Source organism: Microtus pennsylvanicus, chromosome X, assembly GCF_037038515.1.
Source record: "Microtus pennsylvanicus isolate mMicPen1 chromosome X, mMicPen1.hap1, whole genome shotgun sequence".
NCBI classification, from domain to species: domain Eukaryota; kingdom Metazoa; phylum Chordata; class Mammalia; order Rodentia; family Cricetidae; genus Microtus; species Microtus pennsylvanicus.
This window is the reverse complement of record NC_134601.1, coordinates 133,069,282-133,093,213: the sequence shown is the minus strand read 5'-3', so window position 1 is coordinate 133,093,213 and position 23,932 is coordinate 133,069,282. Positions and strand designations below refer to the sequence as shown.

The 23,932-nt window shown below is 48.0% G+C and overlaps 3 protein-coding genes across 11 annotated transcripts in view; 1 reads left to right on the top strand and 2 right to left on the bottom strand.

Moving 5' to 3' along the window:
- Positions 1 to 425: 425 nt before the first annotated feature.
- Kcnd1 (potassium voltage-gated channel subfamily D member 1) lies at positions 426 to 16,498 on the bottom strand. The gene is made up of 7 exons (XM_075957686.1): positions 16,290 to 16,498; positions 13,671 to 16,079; positions 7,323 to 7,485; positions 7,146 to 7,229; positions 6,960 to 7,058; positions 6,346 to 6,596; positions 426 to 2,396 (listed from the first exon to the last, which is right to left on the bottom strand). The coding sequence occupies exons 2-7, from the start codon at positions 14,789 to 14,791 to the stop codon at positions 2,159 to 2,161; spliced, it is 1,956 nt and encodes a 651-aa protein (XP_075813801.1). The 5' UTR covers positions 14,792 to 16,079; positions 16,290 to 16,498; the 3' UTR covers positions 426 to 2,158.
- On the top strand, positions 4,138 to 5,216 carry LOC142841628 (ubiquitin-conjugating enzyme E2 S-A-like). The gene is made up of 3 exons (XM_075958537.1): positions 4,138 to 4,191; positions 4,384 to 4,798; positions 5,104 to 5,216. The coding sequence occupies exons 1-3, from the start codon at positions 4,138 to 4,140 to the stop codon at positions 5,214 to 5,216; spliced, it is 582 nt and encodes a 193-aa protein (XP_075814652.1).
- A 1,634-nt stretch (positions 16,499 to 18,132) lies between the features above and the next one.
- Gripap1 (GRIP1 associated protein 1) overlaps positions 18,133 to 23,932 on the bottom strand; it is a 33,841-nt gene continuing 28,041 nt past the window's right edge. For 8 of the 9 annotated variants that reach the window (XM_075958653.1, XM_075958656.1, XM_075958654.1 and 5 more), the window contains 4 exons: positions 20,669 to 20,791; positions 20,439 to 20,532; positions 19,425 to 19,579; positions 18,133 to 18,690 (listed from right to left, as the gene is read on the bottom strand). In XM_075958653.1, coding sequence (XP_075814768.1) covers positions 18,598 to 18,690; positions 19,425 to 19,579; positions 20,439 to 20,532; positions 20,669 to 20,791 — 465 coding nt within the window. In that variant the 3' untranslated portion in view covers positions 18,133 to 18,597. The remainder of the gene's footprint in view (positions 18,691 to 19,424; positions 19,580 to 20,438; positions 20,533 to 20,668; positions 20,792 to 23,932) is intronic. The other variant, XM_075958662.1, reaches the window with a different exon arrangement.

Sequence of the window (23,932 nt, the reverse complement as noted above, 5' to 3'; positions counted from 1 at the left end):
CTAGTTCCAGGACAGGCTCCAAAGCCACAGAGAAACCCTGTCTCAAAAAACCAAAAAAAAAAAAAAACCTACTGGCCGGGCAGTGGTGGCGCAGGCCTTTAATCCCAGCACTTGGGATGTAGAGGCAGGTGGATCTCTGTGAGTTCAAGACCAACCTGGTCTACAGAGCAAATTCCAAAACAAACTCCAAAGCTACACAGGGAAACCCTGTCTCAGAAAACAAAAACAAAAACTAAAACAAACAAAAAATCTATTTCAAATTAGCGACCTGACACAAAAGTTGATCCTCTCACCCAAGGCTTGAAACATGGCAGTCTGAATCCACTATTTGTCTTCGCAGTGCTCTACAGAGCTCAGTCACATACTAGCCTGGCGTGGCCAGCATCCAGGAGTGAATGTAGGGGACATGCATGACAAAAGAGGATATAACAAACTCAGAAATAATTTTATTAGGGTTAAATGTGTAGGGTTTTGCTATCAGAAAACATGAGCTTGTTACCCCTCTAAGTAACAACAATGTTGCTCTGGATCTTGGTTTCTCCATCTGTGAATGAAGGACTTGGAATAGATTAATATCCGTGGTACACCACTGGGCATGGTGGCACATGCCTTTAATCCCAGTATTCGAGAGACAGAGGCATGAAGATCTCTTGAGTTCAAGGTCAGCCTAGTCTATAGAGCTAATTCCAGAACAGCCAGGCCTATACAGAGAAACCCTGTCTTGGAAAAAATCCCAAGATACATCAGTCTTAGTACCCTTTGGCCTGCTTTACTGCCTCCAGAGACCAACTCTTCCTATCACCTTCTTTCATTTCTCCATGATCCTCATCTTCATTCAAGAATACATCACTAGCCATCCGCCTCCCATACCCCATACTTCTACCCACATCAGCCCCTTCACTGTTGAAAGAAATTGAGACCAGAGTGTCCTTAACCCCTCAGCCAAGCCCTCAAAGTCAATCCAGAGTCAGTAGATGCTCAATCCACATCTCTCCTCTTAAGTTTTATTGACTGATGAAGACTTCATCTTTGTCAGCTGCAGGCTTGGGGGGGTGGGGCAGAGCTGGGAGACAGGGAACCTGAGATGACGTGAGATTTCAGTCTGAGAGCACAGATCCAGCAGGTGACCCAAGAGAGAGAGGAGAAGACTATGTGGAAATTACAGGGCAGGAGGAGGCAATCAAGAAGTCTCTTCTGTCCCTCCCAGGGTTCAGAAACAACCCAGGCTTCTGCCTACAACACTTCTGGACTCCCGCCCAAGACGACAGAGTCAGCCCATGATCTCAAAACCCAGCCCTGCTCGAGCTGGGTGCCAGGCTCTTATCTCGGCAGGTCCAGACTCCAGACCAACCCAAGAAAAAAAACACCAGAGAAGAAAGTAGTTAGATGTGGCCCATCTGATTGGGGCAGATGTATATGCTGCAGCAAATCGCTCGGAGGCTTTGCATATGGTTACGGCATCAGCTGCTATTGCTAGAGTTTGCTGGAGGCCCAGCAGAGAGCAGGTGGCAGGAACTCATTTCCAGCAGCCAGGGAAGCAGGTGGTGGTGTTTGTGCTATCTCTGTGTTAGGAGAAGCAGCCTGAGCCCTCAGCCAAATCTTGGGGGTAGTGGGTCACTCCAGAGGCCACAGCCCATTAAGCCAGCCCACAGCTGTATTCCAAGCTTCCAAATCTGGGAAGTGCTGGGTCTGGTAAAGGGCAAAGACCTTGCCCACTATAGGCTAAATTAGAGTTGAGGGTTCTCTTTTCTGAACCCTCGAACTTGCACAGCACAACCAAAGAGAAGAGGAACTCTCAACTCTTCTTGTCAGGCCAGACCTCAAATGTTAGACTACAGAGCACTTTAACCTGCCTCTGAGGGCCCAAGGGAGGAGCATGCAAGAGGCCAGGTTGGGAGAAAGAGGCCAGTCCCGGCATGCTGAGGCAAGGAGGCCAGGACCTATGAAGTCCCATTGCTTCAGCTCCTGTTAGGAAAATTGTTTCCCATGCCCTAGCTACTTCCCCACCAGATGGGCCATTCCATGAAACTCCATTGCATAGTTCTTGGCAGGGAGCATAAGGGGTCCCCAGGTCTGCCCCTCTTTGCCTCTCCCAAATATGGCTTTGGAAAGGAGTTCCCAAAAATTAAGAGGCCCTCTGAGTGGGCAGACCCATCCCTCACAGGGAAGAGATCTTCACAGTCTCAGGAAGGAGGCAGGGGGTACCCAAGCTGGAGTTCCTGAGGGTAGGGTTGCTTCGGCCACCACTGACACCACCACCACCAGGGGAAGAAGGTTGACTCTCATCTGGTGTGTTGGCAGGAGGGGTGGGGATACTGATGATGGCAGCCACGAAGTCCCGGCTATCACAGTTCAGGTCAAGGTTGTCATGAGGCTTGGCATTGAGGCTTGAGCGGCTGTGAACAGGGGTAGGGAAGATGGAATACTCTTAAAAAGTCATCTTGATAATTGCCACACCAATTGTCACATTGATGAAGCACCTACTTGGTCCCTTGCACTGTGCTACAAATTCTTCCTGCATCCTCAATTACGGTAAAAGAGGTCCATTCTGCAGTCAACTAACTGGTCTTAGGTTCAAATTATGATCACATTTTACCACACTGAAAAAAGTGCCTGGACATAGGGTATACACACACACACACACACACACACACACACACACACTTTTTGTGATGTTGGGGAGTAAATCCAGATCCTTGCCTGAGTACTGCATGCATCGAATCACTGAAACTGGAGTTATAGGTGGTTATGAGCCACCACTATGTGGGTGCTTCTATGAACTGAACCCAGATTCTCTACAAAAGCAATAAGTACTCTTTTTGTTGTTGTTGTTGTTCGTTTGTTTTGTTTTTCGAGACAGGGTTTCTCTGTAGCTTTGGAGCCTGTCCTGGAACTAGCTCTGTAGACCAGCCTGGCCTTGAACTCACAGAGATCCACCTGCCTCAGTCGCCACAGTGCTGGGATTAAAGGTGTGTGCCAACACCGCCCGACTCAATAAGTACTCTTAAGCAGGGCCGCCTCCCTAGTCCCTCTATTGTTTTTAACAATGCCAAAACTATTACAAGGATCTATAATAGGAATAAGTAATAGTGACACACACCACTAATTCTGGCACTCAAGAGGCTAAGGCAGGCAGACCCTGAGCTTGAGGCTAGCTTAGGCTGCATACATAGTGAGACCCTACTTCAAAACCAAACAGAACAAACAAAAAGCTAAAATGTCTACACTAGGATCTATAAAACTGAGTCCTCATTCCTTTCTGACTGTCTGCCTTCTTGCCTGTCCCCGACTTCCCACTCTGCCCAGAGTAGTTTCCTTGCCAGACCTCTGATGTACAGAGGCTTCATGGCATTTGCACAGCGGGACACGGCCTGGAAAGCGCTTCCTCTAGTTACATGTATGGCTTACTCCCTTACCTTCTTTAGACCTGGACTCGGACACCATTTCAGAAAAGTTTTCTTTTCTTTAAAAGAAGATTTTCTTTTAGATTATTTTGTTTTACTTTATGTGCATAAGTGATTTGTCTGCATGTGTGTTTATGTACCACAGCATGCCTGGGGCCTATGGAGGTCAGAAGAGGGCATCAGATCCTCTAAAACTGGAGGCAGAGGTAGCTGTGAACCACCATATATGAGCTCTAGAAACCAAACCCAGGTCCTCTTCAAGAACAGCCAGTACTCTTAACCACTAAGCCATCTTCCCAGCCCCCAAATAGCTTTTTGTAGCCGGGCAGTGGTGGATGGTACACGCCTTTAATCCCAGCACTTGGGTGGCAGAGGCAGGCGGATCTCTGTGAGTTCAAGGCCAGCCTGATCTACAAGAGCTAGTTCCAGGACATGCTCCAAAGCTACAGATAAACCTTGTCTCAAAAAAAAAAAAAAGAAAAGAAAAGCTTTTCGTGACCACACTACTAAAACTGCGCATGGCTCAGTGGTAGAATATTTAACTAACATTTGTGAGACTCCAGGTCCATTCCCAGTACTAAGAAAGACCATTCTTATTTTATTTTTTGAGACACTTCTCACTAGGTAGCCCTGGCTAGCTTGGAACTGACTATGTAAACAAGGCTGGCCTTGAATTCAGAGAGATTAGGTCACCTCTGTCTCCAGTGTGTTGGGATTAAAGGTGTGTGCCACCATGCCCAACCTGAAAACAATGGGGCTGCTTGCTGTGGAACAACCTTTGTACACTGTGAATATCTGTTGCTCTCATGGCTCTAATAAATGACTGAATGGCCGGTAGCTAGGCAAAACGGGGTTAGGTGGGAGAGCCAGACTGAGAGGAAGCTCGGCAGAAGAAGGGCAGAGTCTGGAGAATTGCGAGGAGACTCAGAGAGGAGAAAGATGAACATACCGTGCTGAAAAAGGTGCCACCATGTGACAGAGTGTAGATAAGAAATATGGGCTACTCCTAGTGTACAAGGAGGTGACAACACTGACGGCCGACCCACCTGATGGCATTAAAGTCTTCCCCAATGAGGAGGATCTCACGGACCTGCAGGTTACCATCGAGGGCCCTGAGGGCACCCCCTATGCTGGAGGTCTGTTCTGTAGGAAGCTCCTACTGGGCAAGGATTTCCCTGCCTCTCCACCCAAGGGCTACTTCCTGACCAAGATCTTCCACCCAAATGTGGGGGCCAATGGTGAGATCTGTGTCAATGTGCTCAAGAGGGACTGGACGGCTGAGTTGGGCATTCGACATGTGTTGCTGACCATCAAGTGCCTGCTGATCCACCCTAACCCAGAGTCTGCACTCAATGAGGAGGCTAGCCGCCTACTCTTGGAGAACTATGAAGAGAGCCGGGCGGTGGTGGCGCACGCCTTTAATCCCAGCACTTGGGAGGCAGAGGCAGGCGGATCTTTGTGAGTTCGAGACCAGCCTGGTCTACAAGAGCTAGTTCCAGGACAGGAACCAAAAGCTATGGAGAAACCTTGTCTCGAAAAACCAAAAAAAAAAAAAAAAAGAACTATGAAGAGTATGCTGCTTGGGCTCAACTGCACACAGAGATCCAGGGGGGTGCAGGTGGCTCCAGCAGTGGGAGGGCTGAGGCTACCCAGGGCTTGGAAAGTGGGGCTACAGCCTCCACTGACCCTATGACCCCAGGAGTCCTGGGAGGAGCTGAGGGTCCCATGGCCAAGAAACACACAGGCGAGCGAGATAAGAAGTTGGCAGCCAAGAAAAAGTTGGATAAGAAGCGTGCACTAAGGCGACTGTAGTGGGCTCTTCTCCTTTCTTCCTTCTGTTCTATCCCTTCCCACTCTGTCTCTAAGTTATTTAAATTATGGCTGGGGTGGGGGAGGGAATGGGGGAGCACCAGAACCTGGATTTGGTTTTCTAAATAAAAATTGGAAAAAAAAGAAATATGGGCTAATCTAAGTTGTAAGAGCTAATAGTAACAAGCCTAAGCTCTTGGCTGAGCATTTATAATCAATGATGAGTCTCTGTGTGGTTATTTGGAAGCTGGCTGTCGGGACAGAGCTGACCTGCAATCTCGACAAAAGACTGCCTACAGCTAGAAAGATGGCTCGGTGACTGAGTACTGCTCTTCCAAAGTACCCAACTTTGGTTCCTAGCAACCCCATCAGGCAGTTCATAACCTTCTATAATTCTAACTCTTGAGGACCTAAAGCCTAGGGCTTCTATGGGCACCTACAATCACATGCACATACCCATACACAGACACAGAATTGAAAATAAATCTAAAAGGAACCCCTGTATCATCCTCTGCTCAGTAGTCTCCGGCCACTGTTCCTGATTTATTTTTCAGCTTGCTACTTTCAAATGTTTGGTTCAGTATGTCATCTGTAAACTTGTTTAAGTGTTTTTTCCTATTAAAATGTAAGTTTCAGGACACACGGATTCACTCCCCAAGCCCATGTGTGTGTGTGTGTGTGTGTGTGTGTGTGTGTGTGTGTGTATTGGGTGGAACCTAAGGCTTCCTTCATATTAGGCAAATGTTTATCATTGAGCAACATCCCCAGCTCAAGAGATCCTCCTGCCTTAGCTTCCTGAATGACTAGTCGGCCACAGAATATGCCACTGCTATTATTCAGTAAGTATTGAAAAGAATGAAGAACAAAGCGCAGTGATGTTCGAGTATTTTCTACCACCTGATGGCTGGAGCTGAATTAGCATAAACTGAAGGTCAACTTGGCCTATACACAAAGCAAGACCCTGTCTTAAAATTTTGAAAGATGAGGGGTTTCCAAGACAAACTCAAGATCCGTGCCCAGAGGAATCTGGTTTTGGGCTTGACTTGCTAGGCCTACAGTCATGAAATCTCAAACCCATGGCTCAAATTCTGCACTTTCTAATGGTGGACAAACAGGTGAGCCCGGCACTTACCTCTGAGGGGCAGGGCTCCTCCGAAGCCCTGCTAGAGTGTCTAGCTCCTGCATGCTGCCACGGCTGACCGAAGCAGTGGAGTTGGCAAGGCGGATGGCTCGACGCTTGACCCTTCTAGGGCAGCAAGATGATAACAGGCTGCCAGGCCCCATTGGCTGGGAAGACACTGAGGTACTACGGCTGGTGCGACCACCCAGGGAGACAGCTCCAAGAGCCTCACTGAAGGTTAGCTCATCTGTGAACTCATGACACTGTGGGCAGAAGGTAAGCAGGATCACAAGGTAGCCCATGACATGGAAACCGATACAACTCCCAGACCTTTGCTTAGAGAAAGTCGTTCACTCTCCCTTTTCTTTCCTTGCCCATCCTAGAAGCCTCTTTTTTTGAGACAAGGTGTAGCCTATGTAGCCTTGGCTGGCCTAGAATTCACTATGTAGATCAGGCTGGCCTCGAACTCATTGAGATCACCTGCATCTGCCACAAGACTCGGTCTCTTAAAGGGAGCACCATGTGATGTTCACAACTACGTGGTAAGGCTTTCATCTCAGTGAGGGAACCAACTCGGTGTCCAGAAAGACCTCCCTCCTGCCAGGTGACATCTTGTTTGGCCTCACCGTAGTCTTCTCTAGACAGTGCAGCAAATGGTGATGCTGCTGTTCAAAAGCAGAACGGCTCCGAACGCACAGTGCCTGTCCCTCCCCGCTGCCACTATCCTGGAAGAGACGGAGCAGAAACAGGCAGTGAGCACCTTCCCCTCACAACCCTGCTCACCCCTAACCCCAATAAATGCACCTCCCCACCTCAAGGCCCCCATTTTGCTTATACTGCAGGAAGGCATTGGTGGTGCCGCTCTTTGCCAACCGGATTCTTGCCAGGCGCACCTTCTACAGAGAGGAGACAAAAGATTAGACACGTGAGGCCAGGGACAGACGGGTTTAGGGTGTAAGGAACGGTGCTCGGAATGGTGATAAAGTTACCTGCTGTGCTCGGCGCTTGTCAGCACGCTGGTTTTGATGGTAGATGCGGCTAAAGTTGGACACAATGACTGGTACAGGCAAGGCAATGACCAAGACACCACTAAGTGAGCAGATGGACCCAAAAATTTTGCCAGCAATGGTGCTAGGCACCATGTCTCCATACCTGGAAAAGACAGAGGCAGGCCAAGGTTGAAGAGGTGTTCAATAATCCCCGATTCCACCCACCCACACCTGATGTGTTCTGCAAACTTGGCCAAACACACGTACTCTCTGAGCTTCAGTTTCTTTCTTTCTTTTAAAGTTTTTTTTTTGTTTTTGTTTTTGGAGAGTGTTCCTCTGTGTAGGCTGGCTGTCCCGGGAACTTGCTCTGTAGTCCAGACTGGCCTTGAACTCAGAGATCTGCCTGCCTCTGCCTTGGGATTAAAGGGGTATGCCATCACCGCCCAGCTCTTTTTACATTTTATTTTTTGTGCATGAGTGTTTGCCTACATGGAAGGATGTGCACCACATGCATCCAGAAGACAGTGTCAGATCCTGGAACTGGAGCTAAGGATGGTCGTGAGCAGCAAGTTGTGCGCCATTTCCCTAGCCCCAGCTTCAGTTCCTTACACTGAAAATCTGGAGAATGGGGCCTAGGAAAATAGCTTAGTGGTTAGGCCTTGTAAAGGACCCAAGTCCAGCACCCATGTCAATCAGCTCACAACTACCAGTGACTCCAGCACCAGAGGATCCAACGCCCTCTTCTGGACTCCAGGGAAACCTGCACTCACATGCACATACCCACACACAGACACATACTATACACATAATTTAAAACTAGTAAAAAATAAATCTTCAAGTTGCGAAGAATAGACAGGCAGTGGTAGCACACACCTTTAATCCCAGCACTTGGGAGGCAGAGGCAGGTGATCTCTGAGTTTGAGACCCACCTGGTCTACAGAGTGAGTTCCAGGACAGCCAGGGCTACACAGAGAAACCCTGACTCAAAAACCAAACAATTCGGGGGCTGGAGAGATGGCTCAGTGGTTAAGAGCACTGCTTGCTCTTCCAGAGGTCCTGAGTTCAATTCCCAGCAACCACATGGTGGCTCACAACCATCTGTAATGAGATCTGGTGCCCTCTTCTAGCCTGCAGACAGAATACCAAGAATACTGTATACATAATAAATAAATAAATCTTAAAAAAAAATCAAACAATTCAAAATGTGAAGAACGACTTCTCTGGTCCCCAGCAGTAGCGGTCAAATGAGAAATGGGGCTGCCTTCAGTTTCTGCCGTCTGCTGCTCTCATCGAAGCCATGAATTGGGCATCATTGTCATCTGGAAACCTACTAACACCAGCAAAAGGGAAAACAAAGAGCAAATACAGGATCCTGGCGGCTAGAGAAATGGCTCAGTAGTCAGAGAGTCCCGCCTCTCCAGTTCAGATGAGAGGCTCTGTATCCCAGAAGCAGTCTGTTGGTTTTACTTGCTTCTCTACATTCTTTAGGAAGGACCCCTTCAAATATCCCCCAGAAGAAGCCTGGAAAGTGTCCTCCTATGAAAGATAGGGAGCCTCCAAGCGGTAGTGGTGCACACCTTTAATTCCAGCTCTCAGGAGGCAGAAGCAGGCAGATGTCTAAGTTTGCGGCTAGCCTGATCTACAGAGAAAGTTCCAAGAGTTCCAGGACAGCCAGGGCTATACGGAGAAACCCTATCTCTTGAGGAAGAAAGAAAAAAGTGTGTTATTTTAGGGGCTGGAGAGATGGCTCAGAGGTTAAGAGCACTGGCTGCTCTTCCAGAGGACTCAGGTTCAATGCCCAGCACCCACACGGCAGCTCATAACTTAACTCCAATTCCAGGGGACCAGACACCTTCACACCAATGCACATAAAATAAAGTTAAATAAATTATTTTTCTTTTAAAAAAGAAAGACAGGGGCCAGGCGGTGGTGGCGCACGCTCGTAATCCCAGCACTCAGGAAGCAGAGGCAGGAGGATCTCTGTGAGTTCAAGGCCAGCTTGGTCTACAAAGGGAGTTCCAGGACAGGCTCCAAAGCCACATAGAAACCCTGTCTCGAAAAAAAGAAAGACAGGGAGCCTCAAAACTACCCTGCCTTCCTTCAAACCATCACTCTCCCATGGAACAAGAGCAGAACCAGCTCAGAGAAGGCGCCATAGTTGATTTGCCCAGGAACATACAGCACACTTTTTTTTTCTAACCACGAGACCAACTGAAACTCCTTTGAGAAATTCAGCCTCTGCAATCTTCAGACAGGATCTCCAGACAGAATTAATCTGTACTTCTTAGAAACTTTTGTACTTCTATTGGGTACTGAACAAATTCAACCATTCTTTCTACAGACATTGAATGACAACAGTCTACTTAATCCTAGAGATGGGAATTTAGAGAAGAATCACAGCATCTGCCTTCCAATGTCTGAAAAGCACTGGAAGGAGGCAGGGGAGATGGCTCAGTTGGTAAATACCTGTTGTACATGCAAGCATGAGAACCTGAATTCAGATCTCCAGAACCCATGGTAAAAGCTGTATCAAGATGTGTGCCTAGAATCCCAGCCCTGGAGGACAGAGATAGGCGTGGCACTGGTCAGCTAATCTAGTTGAATGGATCAGCTTCCGGTTCTGTCTCAAAAAAATAAAGGTGGCAGCCAGGCAGATCTCTGTGAGTTCAAAGCCACCCTGATCTACAGAGAGAGTTCCAGACAGCCACGGCTGCACAGAAAAACCCTGTCTCGAAAAATAAATAAAACATTGTTTAAAAGGTAGCAGAGTGTGGTGGCGCACACCTTTAATCCCAGCACTCAGGAGGCAAAGGCAGGTGGATCTCTGAGGTGGAGGCCAGCCTGGTCTACAGAGTTCCAGGACAGCCAAGGATACACAGAGAAACCCTGTCTTGAAAAACAAAAACAGAAAACAAATTTCCTGGACTCTAGGTAAAGGTGGAAGGAGAGACTACAAAGTTGTCCTCTGACCTCCATATGCATATTCTTACATGTACATGCTCAAAGCACACACGCGCGTGCACATACGCACGTGCACACACACACAGGGTTAAAGAGAGAGAGGAAGCTGTGAATTGTGACACAAGCCTAGAATCCCAGCATTTGGGAGACAGAGGCAGGAATAGGTTCATTGTAAATCTGAGGCCAGCCTGGGTGTACAAATTGAGAGTCTGCCACAAAACAAAACACTGAGAGCTGGGGCAGAGCCTATGGCTACTGTGGTGAGATCTTGGGTTCAAGCCCCAATAATGTCCCTCCACAAACAAAAAAATCATGAATTTGGCAATTCCATCTGTATCTATCTCAACTGTTTCCTCTCAGGGATTGGCAGTAAAAAATAATACTCATCCCAGCACTTGGGAGGCAGAAGCAGGTGGATCTCTGTGAGTTCGAGGCCAGTCTGATCTACAGAGTGGGTTCCAGAACAGCCAAGACTGCTACACAGAGAAACCCTGTCTCACAGAACCAAAATAATACTGATTTATTATAATAATACAGAACTGATATAGTCAGCTGGGTGCCATAGACCCGGAGTCCCACACTCAGGAAGCAAAGGCAAATGGATGGTGAGTTCAAGACCAGATTGGCCTACTTGGTAAGAATCTATCTCAATACAAAAGTAATGCTGAAAATATCTTCTGGAAAACATCAAGGAATCACGAACTCCCAGAGGCTGTGTCTGTACAGTCATATAGCAGTTTTAGAAGGTTGAAAAATCATGGCATGCATGTTCAAAATGGAAAAATTTGGTGATAAGAAGCCATGCACCTAAATATCCTGCGCCAGAAGCATTCAGAGAACTCACGTGGTATCACTGAATCCTCTTTTTTTTTTTTTTTTTTTTTTTTTGGTTTTCGAGACAGAGTTTCTCTGTGGTTTTGGAGCCTGTCCTGGAACTAGCTCTTGTAGACCAGGCTGGTCTCGAACTCACAGAGATCCACCTGCCTCTGCCTCCCGAGTGCTGGGATTAAAGGCATGCGCCACCACCACCGCCCGGCACACTGAATCCTCTTAAGACTCTCATTTCCCACTTTACAAAGAGGGAAACCTAAAGCCTAACACGGTGGCTCATGCCTACAATCCCAGTAGTTAGGAGGCTTTGAGTCTGAGGCCAGCTCCTACTATCCAGTGAATCCAGACAGGCCTGGGCTACACAGCATCTAAAAGACAAGAGAAGGAAACTGGGACCCTGAGAGAGTGTGACAAGAAATGAGAGCAACATGGACTATTTTTGAAGCCTAACCTGGAAAAATCAAGATACACTCAGAGCCGAGAGGGATTATAAACTTTAAAGATAGGGCCATGCTATGTAACCTCATTGGGTTGGAACTTGCTATGTAATCTAGGCTGGCCTCAAACTCACAGAGATCCGCCTGCCTCTGCATCCTAAATGCTGAGATTAAAAGCCTGCGCCACAACACTTGACTTCTCTAAATATTTTTAGATAGGATCTCATTGTGTAGCCTTGGCTGTTCTGGAACTGATGTGTAGACCAGGCTGCCCTTGAATTTACAGAGATCTGCCTGTCTCTACTAAGGTGGTGTGATTAAAGGTGTGCCCCACCAACCAAGCTAAATTTTACTTTATTAATATTGATATATTTTACTTTACATTTGTGAGTGTTTTGCCTGCATGTAAATTTGTGTACTGTTGGAGAATATTTGTTTAGCCAGGCAAAGATATGTTAAATTTGTTCATCCTGCATCTGATAACTATGTAAAGATGTGTTGCATTTGCGTTAATTAAATAAAATTAACCTGGGCTCAGAGAGGCGGGGTTAGTAAGAGGTTGACAGGAAGTAGCAAGGAGGAACTTAGTGTGTGTGTGTGTTTTAGTTGGGGTAGTGTGGAAGGGATTGGCTTCTAGGACACCAGCAAAGAGACAAAGTTAGCCAGCTGTTACTCTAATTCTCTGAGCTGGCAGGTTTTCACCCTAGCCTTTGAATCTTGAATTTTATTAGAACGATAGAGATTTAGTTAGAACTACCTTTAGAAGCCTGGCAGTGGTAGCGCACACCTTTAATCCCAGCACTCAGGAGGCAGAAGCAGATGGATCTCTGTGAATTCGAGCCCAGCCTGGTCTACAAAGTGAGTTCCAGGACAGCCAGAACTGTTACACAGAGAAACCCTGTCTCAAAACAACAACAACAAAAATATATAAATAAAAAAAATAAAGAGAGAGAGAAAAAGAAAAAAAAACTACCTTTAGAAGCAGCCACAGAGCCACAGAAATCCCCCCCACTGGCTTTAGGACTGGGTACATCTTGGCTGGGCTGTTAGTTTAAAGGACCCTCTGGAATTGGAATTGCAGATGCTTGTTAGTTGCCATGTGGATGCTGGGAACCAAACTTCGGTCCTTTGCAAGAGCAGCAAGTGCTCTTAACCAGTGAGCCATCTCTACAACCCCCTAAAATTTATTTTAAGAGGTTTATTTTGCTAGGCATAGTGACACATACCTTTAATCCCAGCACTTTGGAGGCAGAGGTGGGCAGATTTCTATGAGTTCAAGGCCAGCTTGATATGCATAGCGAGTCCCAGGCCAGCCAAGGTTGCATAGCGAAATTCTGCTTCAAAAAACTAAAAAACCAGGGCTGGAGAGATGGCTCAGAGGTTAAGAGCACTGGCTGCTCTTCCGGAGGTCCTGAGTTCAATTCCCAGTAACCACATGGTGGCTCACAACCATCTGTACTGAGATCTGGCGCCCTCCTCTGGTGTGTGGGCATACATCGAGGCAGAATGTTGTATATATAATAAATAAATAAATCTTTAAAAAAAAAACTAAAAAAACCAGATGATTTATTATTATTTTATTATTTTTAATTTATGTATATGTGTGCAGATATGTGCACAACTGCACAGATGCCTGGGTGGCCAGAGGCATCAGATACCCTCGATCTCAAATAACAGGCTGTTGTGAGCCCTCCAACCTGAGTGCTAGGAACCAAACTTGGGTCCTCTGGAAAAGAAGTATGTACTCTTAACTGCTGAGCCATTTCTCCAGTCCCAGTTTTTTTTAATTTTTATAGATTAGCAAATTGGAGCTCAAAAGGAGATAAAGGATCCAAGCATGCTGGTATGTATATACCTGTAATTCCAGCCATGGGTAAGTGGAGGCAGGAAGGTAATGTGTTTGAACCCAGCCTGGGCTATAAATAGCACAACAACCTTGTCTCAAAAGTGGGGTGGCAGGCAGAGGCACAGCACATATTTTATAGGTGTGAAGCCTCCATGTGAGGCTCTGGGTTTGATATTCGTTACCATACAGGTATGTTCTAACCTTTTAATGTTACAGAAAGGGTATGTGTCTGGCAGTTGGATACCCAGCTCCCAGCTCAAGGTCTACACTTACCCAAGTGTGGTCATGGTAACAATGGTATACCAGAAGGCAGCAGGGATGCTTGTGAAGTTGGTCTTGCTAGTGCCCTTCTCAGCATAGAACATGACAGTTGCAAAGATGATGATGGCCATGGTGAGGGAAAAGAGGAGAAAGCCCAACTCGGAGGCACAGCTCTTGAGGGTGTAGCCCAGAATCCGCAAGCCCTGGGAGTGTCTAGAGAATTTGAAGATTCTGAAAACCCTGAACACACGTAGGGTGACGAAGGCACCAGAGACATCATCATTCTTGGGCACAAAAAGCCCAATGTAGTAGGGCAGGATGGCTACCACATCGATGAGGCTCATCACACTGCGCAGGAAGCGGCAACGGCTGGGGGCTGCAAACAACCGCAGAAGGTATTCCCCGGTGAATATGAGTACGCAGGCTGTGTCCATACAGAAAAAGGCCGTCGGGAAGCGGTCACCACAGGGTTGCTCTCTCGTGGGTCGCCGGGCAGGGCCACGGCATGGGATGGTCTCCACTACATTGGCGATGACCGACACGGCTATGAAGAAGCCAGTGACATAGTAGAAAACGAGTGCTGCAGTGCTCGTGTGTGGGTTTTCGAAAGCTCTCCAGAGTCGCTGTCTCAGGGAGCTGCCTGCTGGAAGGGCTGGACCTTCCCCGGCCTGCTCAGCCTCCTCGTCTTCTGCCAGGCGCTCTGCATTCTCCTTCTTTCGGTCCCTGTACTCTTCAAGACAGCAGTCGCCCACAAGCTCTGGTACCAAGCCATAGAAGGCCAGCTCCTCGTCGAAGGCCTGGATGCACTCCTGCCTGGGGCAGTGCAGCCGGCCTGTGCGGTAGAAGTTCAGCACGTGCCGGAACATGTCTGGGTCACGATCAAAGAAGTACTCGCCTGATTCAGCATCATAGAAGAATTCCTTCTCCGAGCTGCCCAGCAATGTGTCTGGATAGCGATCCAGCGTGTTTTTCCAGGTCTCAAAGCGCCGACCGCTCACATTCACCACCAGTACCTCATCACCTCGGGATGCCTTCACCTCCGGTGCAGGGGGCAGGGGCTGCTGGGCTAAGGGCAGCCAGCCCACTGCTGCAGCTCTTGCAAATGGTAGCCATGTGGCCACACCGGCCGCCATCCTGCAGCTCCCCCAGGCCCAAGGAGACTTGGGGGTGTGATGTTTAGGAGAATGTGGCTAGATCCAGGATGGTGGAGGCTTGGAGAGACCCTGGGCTACCCAGACAAGGAAACTGATGTGTGTGTGTGTGTGTGTGTGTGTGTGTGTGTGTGTGTGTGTGTGTGGAGAGAGAGAGAGAGAGAGAGAGAGAGAGAGAGAGAGAGAGAGAGAGAGAGAGAGAGAGAAACCAATAGGAACCAGAGGAGGAGGAAGTAGAGAGACAGACAGGCGCTTGGGGAGTATTGGGGGTTTCTAGGGGACTAAGAAGGGGTTAAAGTGCTAGAGGAACCAAGAAGGATCCTCAAGTCTAGAAAGACTGAGATGAATCTAAAGTCAACACATTCCTGAGAGATGTCTGAGGGTGTTCAGAGGGACCAAGACATAGGTGGGAGGTTGTTCACACTCTCAAGAGTTCCCAATAAAGGAGGGCCTGGAACCCCTCGGTTGAGCTGAAGAGGAGGCAGATAGAGGCATTCAGAGAGTTGGAGAACAGGACCAGAGATGTTTGAAAGAGGCTGAAGGACTGTCCACGCCCAGAAGACTGATGGGAAAAGATGCCTGGGTTGGAGCCCCCTTGCAGATCAATAAAGGGGACTGGAGCATCTCAAGGGTGGCTAGACAGCGGGAGGTTGTAAAGATACTAAAAAGTGTCTGGGGAGTGACTAGCGCTGCCAAGAATAGCCTGGAGGATGTGTCTACAATCTCCAGGAGTTCCAGGGAAAGTAGCAGAGGTGAGGGCCCTCTAAAGAGGATTGAGAAAGGGGGATAGCTAAAGTGGTATATGGGACTAGCTTATTTTTTAAGAGGCCAGGGGATATGCAGCAGAGAGGTTCCCTGGACGGGGCTTAGGAAGCCTGGTCCCTATCAAGAGCTCTGAATGAGGAAAGGGGGGATGTGGGGAATCCCAAAGGGCCAATACTCAACTGGACTGAAGTTGGGTATAGCCCCCTGAGCACACAAGAAACTCGCAAAAAACTATGCAAAGAGGAAGGGAATTCCCTCAAAATAGGTTGGATAGGGGGCGGGGTATTGGAAGTTGGGTGTGTCTTCCAGGAGAGGGGGCAGCTGAACCTTGCAGGAAGCTGGTAGGGGAGACTAGGAGAAGGCTAGGTCCCACCGTTGGAGGCAGGTCTGAGGAAACTACACCCCGAGGGGCTGGCGGTGTGTACCCAGCAACAGCAGTAGCAGCAGCAACAACAGCAGCAGTAGCAGCAGCAGAGGAGGAGGAAGCGAAGAGCCACAGCCAGGCCTAGGAGGGAAAGGTGGAACAGGCGGGGGCGGGGTGGGAGACAGGGGGAGGAGGCTGTTGGGTCCTTGGAAGAAGGCTCTGGAAGGACAAGGTCCAGTGGGACCCCTGGAGACTGTTCCAGGATGGACTAGGACATGGGGACCGCACCAGGAAAAGACAAGGACAGAGCTAGTGATGGTCCCCTCCCTCTCCCCACAGGGCTGTCCTCACCTGTGTCCCTGCTACAGCTGCAGCAACAGCGTTGGGGCTGGGGGTACCAAACACCGGAGCTCCTGCCCCTCTGCAGAGCTGCCGGAGTTCCTCCTCCTCCAGCGTTCTCTCCCCGCCCCTCTGGAGCTTGTCGGGAGATGAAGCGAGAGGCAGGGAGGGGCCACGTGGCTCCCAGAGCCCCTTCCCCTAGGATAGCTTGAGAGAGACCCTGGGGAGACTCCGCCTCCTTACAAAGCTGGTTGGGCCTCAGTCGCGTCATCTGGAAAATGGGGGTGGCAGGGAACTTTGCCAGTTCTCCCCACCTCCTACTTCCTGGACTCCCCCTTCTTTCTGCCCAGCTCCTACCCCCACTGCCCCCAGGGGCTCTCACCCCCACCCGTCTGAATCAGCAGCACTTAGCAGAACCAATCGATGGGGAGGCGTCTGTTAATGGCCCCAGAGCGGAGTGCCACGGGGAATGATGCAGTGCTGTGTCCCCTCCCTGCCCCCCCGTGGAAGGGCGGGGAAAGGTGGGGGAGGGGGGACTGGTGGGGATGACCAGGCCTCCAGATCCACTCTGGGGGGAGGGCATAGGTCAGAGCCCAACTTCTAAACCAGACTTTGTGGGGCTCCAGTATACACCTTCCAGTCTGAGGATGCAAGATGCCGAGCAAAGGTAGTGCAGATGGGGACAATCCAGGTACCACTCCCTACCCGTAGGCCCCTTGCCAAAGGAGCAGAATTCGCATCTGTTTGTATCCCATGCCCTCAAATCACACCTCTTTCCATGGTGGGATCTGCTTCTGCCCTTCGGAACGCAGAGCACCAAGTGCCTCTGGGATAAGTCTGTGAGTTCTAACCCCAGCTTCGCCAGACTTGCTGTGCCCTTAACCAGGTGACTTGTTTTCTCAGTTGTCAGAATTATCCCAACTTGACAGTGTCCTTTTGAGCATCAGCTGAAGCAATGTGAATGGGGTGGGCACAGGTAAGGCCTGGCAGGATGCCTGGTCTTAAGTAACTAACGGTGTCTGATGAGAGTGCCTAGCCTTTCAATCCACCCGCCCACCCACGATACTCACTTGCTAACTTTTCATACTCCTAATCTGTCCATTCTTTTGCCCACCCATCCTCCTGCCCACATAACCAATGACCTTACCCATTCCTCTAGGTACCCCTCTGGCCATTCAGTCACCTACCTACCCCTCAGCTTCTAACCGTTTGCCAACCTTTTCCTAAAGACCTTTTTCCATGGGTCTATGCATTCTCCAGCTTCCCCCATCATGTATGCCTCCAACTTACCCTTCCCTTTCATTCGCTTATGCATCCATAATTCCACTCTAGCCTTGCCAGTTTACTCCCAACTTATCTATAAATCCATCAATCTACTCACAGTTAATTCACCCATTTATCCATTTGTCTACCCTGCTAGACATCCATCTGTCCATTTGTACCTCCATTTACCCATACTCTATCCACTTACAGATTCATCTGCTCATTTATTCATCCAGCCATGCATCCGTCTACCTATGCATTAATTTCCAGCCATACGACCACTTATTTATCTCTCAGTCCATCTAACCACTTATCCACCCTCCCATCTGCTCATTCATCTATACCCTCAATTTAATACCCCCCCCATATCTGCAGATATTTCTGCTACTCCCTTTGAGAGGTCTGTCAGCAACCAGGTGAACTGAGACTGGAAGAAGAAAAACTGGAGCTGGAGGCCACCTTCCCCATTCCAGAGCAATGACCACCCCACTCCCAACACGTCCCTCGATTGAAAAAAACAAGACCACACAGTCAGTGCAATGACCACCCCACTCCCAACACGTCCCTCGATTGAAAAGAAAGAGACCACACAGTCAGTTGGTGGGCCCATCTGGCCAGATGGTATTTGGGCTGCAAAGCCTTTACACACACACACACTCACACACATACACACATTGCTGGAACATTGAGCATGGACTGCACCCCCACCCAACATCCCCAGTCCCAAATGCAGAGTAGCCAGGCTTCCAAACATAAATTAAAAAATAAAATGAAAAGAGTTGGTCTCTGGGAGGGAGAGCTCATGCAGAGTTGAAGGCAGATGCCCCTGGGAGCCAAGAAGAAAAAAATCCATGCCCTTCCCTCAGGATCTTTCCCCCACAAGGGCCTCTGGACATATGATGGGGGTCATCAATACCAGCCATAGATAGGCTCCTAGCCCTCTTAATGTCCATCTCCTAAAATATTACATTTGGTGCCAGCCTCTATTTTCCCACCACAACCCAGGGAGTGAATGGCATTCTGGAAGGGAATGGAAGTAGGTGCAGCCCGTAGATCTTTAGTTGGCTTCTCCAGGTTCTAGGTCCGGGTCAGGGGACCCCACACATTCCTTGCTGAGCCGTACAATTTCCTGGGATAGAACTTCCATGTCCTAAGAAACAAATGATCCATCAGGAGCTAGAGAAGGGGACAAAGGGCGCAGCAGCTCTGGTAGCAACTATGAGATGTTATCTGTAGTTAAATGGACTGTTGGGTTAACCAGAGCCCAGTGGTATCAGGCCTTGGATGGGAAGATCCACTACCTTCTCATCTAACAAATGTCCACTTGCTTCTCCAAGGTAGGACCTGGGTATGACTCCCTTAGTGATGAAGGAATATTTGGGTGGGTGGGGGAATCATTGTGTGGGTGAACTCATCAGGAATCTTTGGCAGACAAATAGGTTCACAAATGAACTTTGTAGAGGACAAAAAGGTAGGTAGGCGTGTGACATGTAGGTGGGGGAAAGGGTGATAGCTGAATAGATGAAAGAATGATGCATCACCGGCACTCGCCTTTAATCCCAGCACTTGGGAGGCAGAGGCAGGCGGATCTCTGTGAGTTCGAGGCCAGCCTGGTCTACAGAGCGAGTTCCAGGATAGGCTCCAAAGCTACACAGAAAAACTCTGTTTTGAAAAAAACAAAACAAAAAAAAAAAAACTGAATGGATGAGTGGGTGGAAGGACAGATGGAAGAGTGGTAGGCTCAACTGGTAAGTTGATCGGAGGGTAGAAGAGAGGAACACGAAAGGATGGCCGATGAGTAGAAGGTGGTATTGGGAGGACAAGGGCAACTAGGAAGGGCACAGCCAAGGACTGTGGGTAGGGAGGCAGGTGGTCCACACTCGCCTTGTGCAAGTGCATATTCTTGGTGAGCTGTTCCTCCAACATGTTCTGCAGCTTCTTGTTCATTTCCCGAAGGTTCTCATCGCCTGGCTTCACTAGGTCTCTCAGGACACTGCCCAGCCCACTTCGGTCTGTGTGGCCTGCTGCCACAGACACATCTGCAAGGGTCCAGGCTGAGCACCGCCCCCTCGGCAGAGCCAGGGGCAGGGAACAGGAGAGTAGGCAGAGCCAAAGGAGACAGGAGAAAAGCAAAGAGCAGGCAGGAGGGGAGGGAGAAAAGCAATGTTATGTTGGGGGCAGAGGCTTAGATAGATGAAACCCAGCTGTCATTAGTCATGTGACTCAAAAATAGGGATAATTCTTAACTCATGGTGCTGGGAACATATATATGACTGCATGTGACACACAGAGCGCACAGTAAACCCTCAGAGCATGTCAGTGGGTATTGCTAAACTAGGAAAAATCAGAAAGTAGGGGAAGATTTGAAAGTAAGGAATAAAAGAAAGGAGAGGGAAGGTAGCAGATAGGAGAGGAGGGGATAGCCATGGAGGTCAGAGAAGAGAACAGGAAGGAAGATATAACAAATGAAGATGTTCGGCTAGGTACAGTCATGCACCTGGAAGGCTGAGGCAGAACTGTTGAGAGTCTGAGGCTAGCCTATGCTACAAAGCAAGTACCAGGCCAGCCAAGGCAACAGAGCAAAATCCAGTTTCAAAGAATAAGCAAACAAATAAAAATGGAAACAGAATAATAGTGCTACTAAGTAGTGAAACATAAAAAATACATAAACAAATAGAAAGCAGGGGAGAAAGAAGGGTATAGAAGAAAAGTCCTGGGAAAACACTAGAGAATGCAGGGTTAGAAATGGTAAGGACAAAGGGAGGCCACGTAATAATGCAAAGCCTCCCAGCTTTCCCTCCATGGGTCAAGAAGAGAGAAGTAGCTGCATAGAACAGTGGAAAAGGAGGGGCAGGTGAAGGTTGCACTGGAGGTGAGGGCTGGGGAAGGAGCACTGACCAATCCGGCTGTCCATGACATAGGTCTCAATGATGGCGCTTTTCCGGCAGAGGTCCTCTGCCATAGAGGCACTGCTCACCTCCAGATGTTTCACCTGCAAGATGGTCCACCCCATCTCAAGCCCCTGAACTTGACATTGCCTCCCATGAGGATCCAGCCAGACACCCTTCCCACCTCCAGCCCCATCCCAGGACACTTCACGCGGGGACTAGCAGGTAGACAGACAGCACCTTCTCCTCCAGCATCCATTTCTCCTGCTGTATCTCGGCCAGTCTCTGAAACAGCTCAGCTACCTCCTCATCTGAGAGCTCTGCCGGCCGAGGGGGCTGGGCCTGAGGACTGCTAGATAAAGACTACAAGAAAGAAGAGAGAGAAAATCTAGTCATTCTCAGCATCACCCATCCACCTGAGTTAGGGGGGTGGAGGCACATCAGCAACTATAAGTTCTGAGGCAGCAGCTGAAGGCCAGACTTGGCACTCCTAGAAACTCCACATTTCCTTTGGCCTAAAGGGAGGCAGACAGTGTTACCACCACCACAAGAGTGCTACTGAGAGGACGAAAGGAAGCAAATGACATCTAATTCCCAGATGACAGGAAATGGAAGCAACAGTAGAACAAGCTAAATGGTACCATTAAGAAGCAAGCAGAAAAATCTAAAGGTGGGATGTTTCCTACAGGTCAAATGGTTTGGTTTCTTCCACCAGCTGATGTCAGGAAAATAGCATCAGAACAGACATATAAAGACATAAGGAAAAAAATAAACAAGCAGCAACAACAAAAACCAAGGTCTACTCTGAAGCTGAATGCTAGCTTTTACAAAAAAAAAAGGACACTTTAAAAGTCCTCTAGAAGGCCAGGCAGTGGTGGTGCACACCTTTAATCCCAGCACTTGGGAGACAGAGGCAGGTGGACCTCTGAGTTTGAGGCAAGCCTGGTCTACACAGTGAGTTCCAGGATACACAGAGAAACTGTGTCAAAAAAGCAAAAAAAAAAAATGTAAAACGTCCAACAAGGAGTTGGAGAGATGGTTCAGTAGTGGTTAAGGGCACTCGCTGCTCATGCAGAAGATCAGGAATCAGTTCCCAGAACCCATATAGCAGAGCACTACCGTATCCATACATATCTGGCTCTAGGAATATGATGCCTTCTTCTGACCTCTGTGGGCACCAGGCACACATATGGTGCACACATATATGCATAAAAACCACACAAAAATAAACAAATACCTTGGCTATCCTTGAATTTGCTCTGTAAACCAGGCTTGCCTTGAACTCTGAGATTCACTAGCCTCTGCCTCCCTAATGTAAAAATTTTTTAGTTAAAAATATTTTTCAAAAGCCAGGTGATGGTGGCACATGCCTTTAATGCCAACACTCAGGAGGCAAAGGCAGGCAGATCTCTGTGAGTTCAAAGCCAGCTTGCTCTACACAGTGAGTTCGAGGACAGGCAGAACTGTTACACAGAGACACTCTGCCTCGCAAAACTAAAACAAAAACAAAAAATTTTTAAAAAGTCCTACCAGGAGCTGGGTAGTTGTGTTGCATGCCTTTAATCCCAGCACTCGGGAGGCAGAGGCAGGTGAATCTCTGAGTTTGAGGGCAGCCTGGTCTACAGAGTGAGTTCTAGGACAGGCTTCAAAGCTACAGAGAAGCCGGGCGGTGGTGGCGCACGCCTTTAATCCCAGCACTTGGGAGGCAGAGGCAGGCGGATATCTGTGAGTTCGAGACCAGCGTGGTCTACAAGAGCTAGTTCCAGGACAGGCTCCAAAACCACAGAGAAACCTTGTCTCGAAAAACCAAAAAAAAAAAAACAAAAACAAAAACAAAACAAAACAAAAAAAAGCTACAGAGAAACTCTGTCTCAAAAAAACAAAAAACAAAACAAAAATTCAAAACTGTCCTACTAGGGCTGGAGAGATTATTTAGCTATTATAGCTAAGTTTATAACCAAAACGATAAAAATTTCCACCAAAAATGTCTAGCAGTGTATACATATTAATTGTGTAATGATTTAAAAAAATTCCAAATAAGCCGGGCAGTGGTGGCGCACGCCTTTAATCCCAGCACTCGGGAGGCAGAGGCAGGTGGATCTCTGTGAGTTCGCGACCAGTCTGGTCTACAGAGCTAGTTCCAGGACAGGCTCCAAAGCCACAGAGAAACCCTGTCTCGAAAAACCAAAAAAAAAAAATCCAAATAAAAAGTGTTTGGCAGGAAACATGATGTGACAAATGGCAATAATGATGATAAAGGAAATCAGCCACAGTGACTCATGCTTATAATCCCAGCACTTGGGAGGCTGATGGAAATGGAACATGAATTCAAGTCCAGTCTGGGATACATAGTAAGAATTCAATATCAAAAAAAGAAAAAAGAAAGAGAAAAAAATTAAATAGGGGATAGAAAGATGACCCAAGAGTTAACAGCATTGGCTTCTCTTCCAGAGGACCCAGGTTCAGTTTTTGCACCCATGTGACAACTCACAACTAGCTATTGTACTAGCTTGTTGTTCCAGTGGATCTGACACCCTCTTCTGGCCTCTAAGAGTACTGCATGAAGGTGGGGTACATGCTGATAGAACATAAATATAAAACGAAAATAAAAAATTATTTAAGGCTAATCGCGAGGGCACATGTCTTTTTGTTTTGTTTTGTTTTGTTTTGTTTTTCGAGACAGGGTTTCTCTGTGGCTTTGGAGCCTGTCCTGGAACTAGCTCTTGTAGACCAGGCTGGTCTCGAACTCACAGAGATCCGCCTGCTTCTGTCCTGAGTGCTGGGATTAAAGGTGTGTGTCACCACCGCCCGGCAGGGCACATGTCTTTTAATTCCAGTACTTGGGAGCAAATCAGGCAGATCTGAGGCCAGATAATGCCCAGTGAGTTCCAGGACAACCTGGGCTATGTAGAGAGAGACCCTGTCTCAAAAACCTATTTAAAAAAGCAATAAATAGGGACTGGAGAGATGGCTTAGAGGTTAAGAGCACTGGCTACTCTTCCAGAGGACCTGGGTTCGATTCTAAGTACCCGTATAACAGCTCACAACTGTCTGTAACTCTATTCTAGGTGATCCAGCTCCCTCACATGGACATACCTGCAGGCAAAACACCAATACACACAAAATAAAAATAAATAAATTTTTTTAAAAAGCAATAACTAGCCAGACATGGTGGCACACACATTCAATCTTATCACTCAGAAGGCAGGCCACACAGATCTCTTCTATGAGGTTGAGGTCTACATGATCAACATAGCAAAACACTATCTAAAAAAAAATAATAACAAATAAGTTAGAAAACAGGATTTCCTACATGAGTGGTGCACTTCCCACAATGCTTGTACTTTAAAGCACTAGGAAGGTGGGATTAATCTATGGTGATGAAATAGAGGGGCAGAGAGAATGATTGGCCTCCCATAGATCAGCATTAATTTAAGTTGATGAGTTTGGGAAGAAGTTGACAAAATGTTTGTTAGCGGCAGGGACTGCACCTTAGTAGAACAG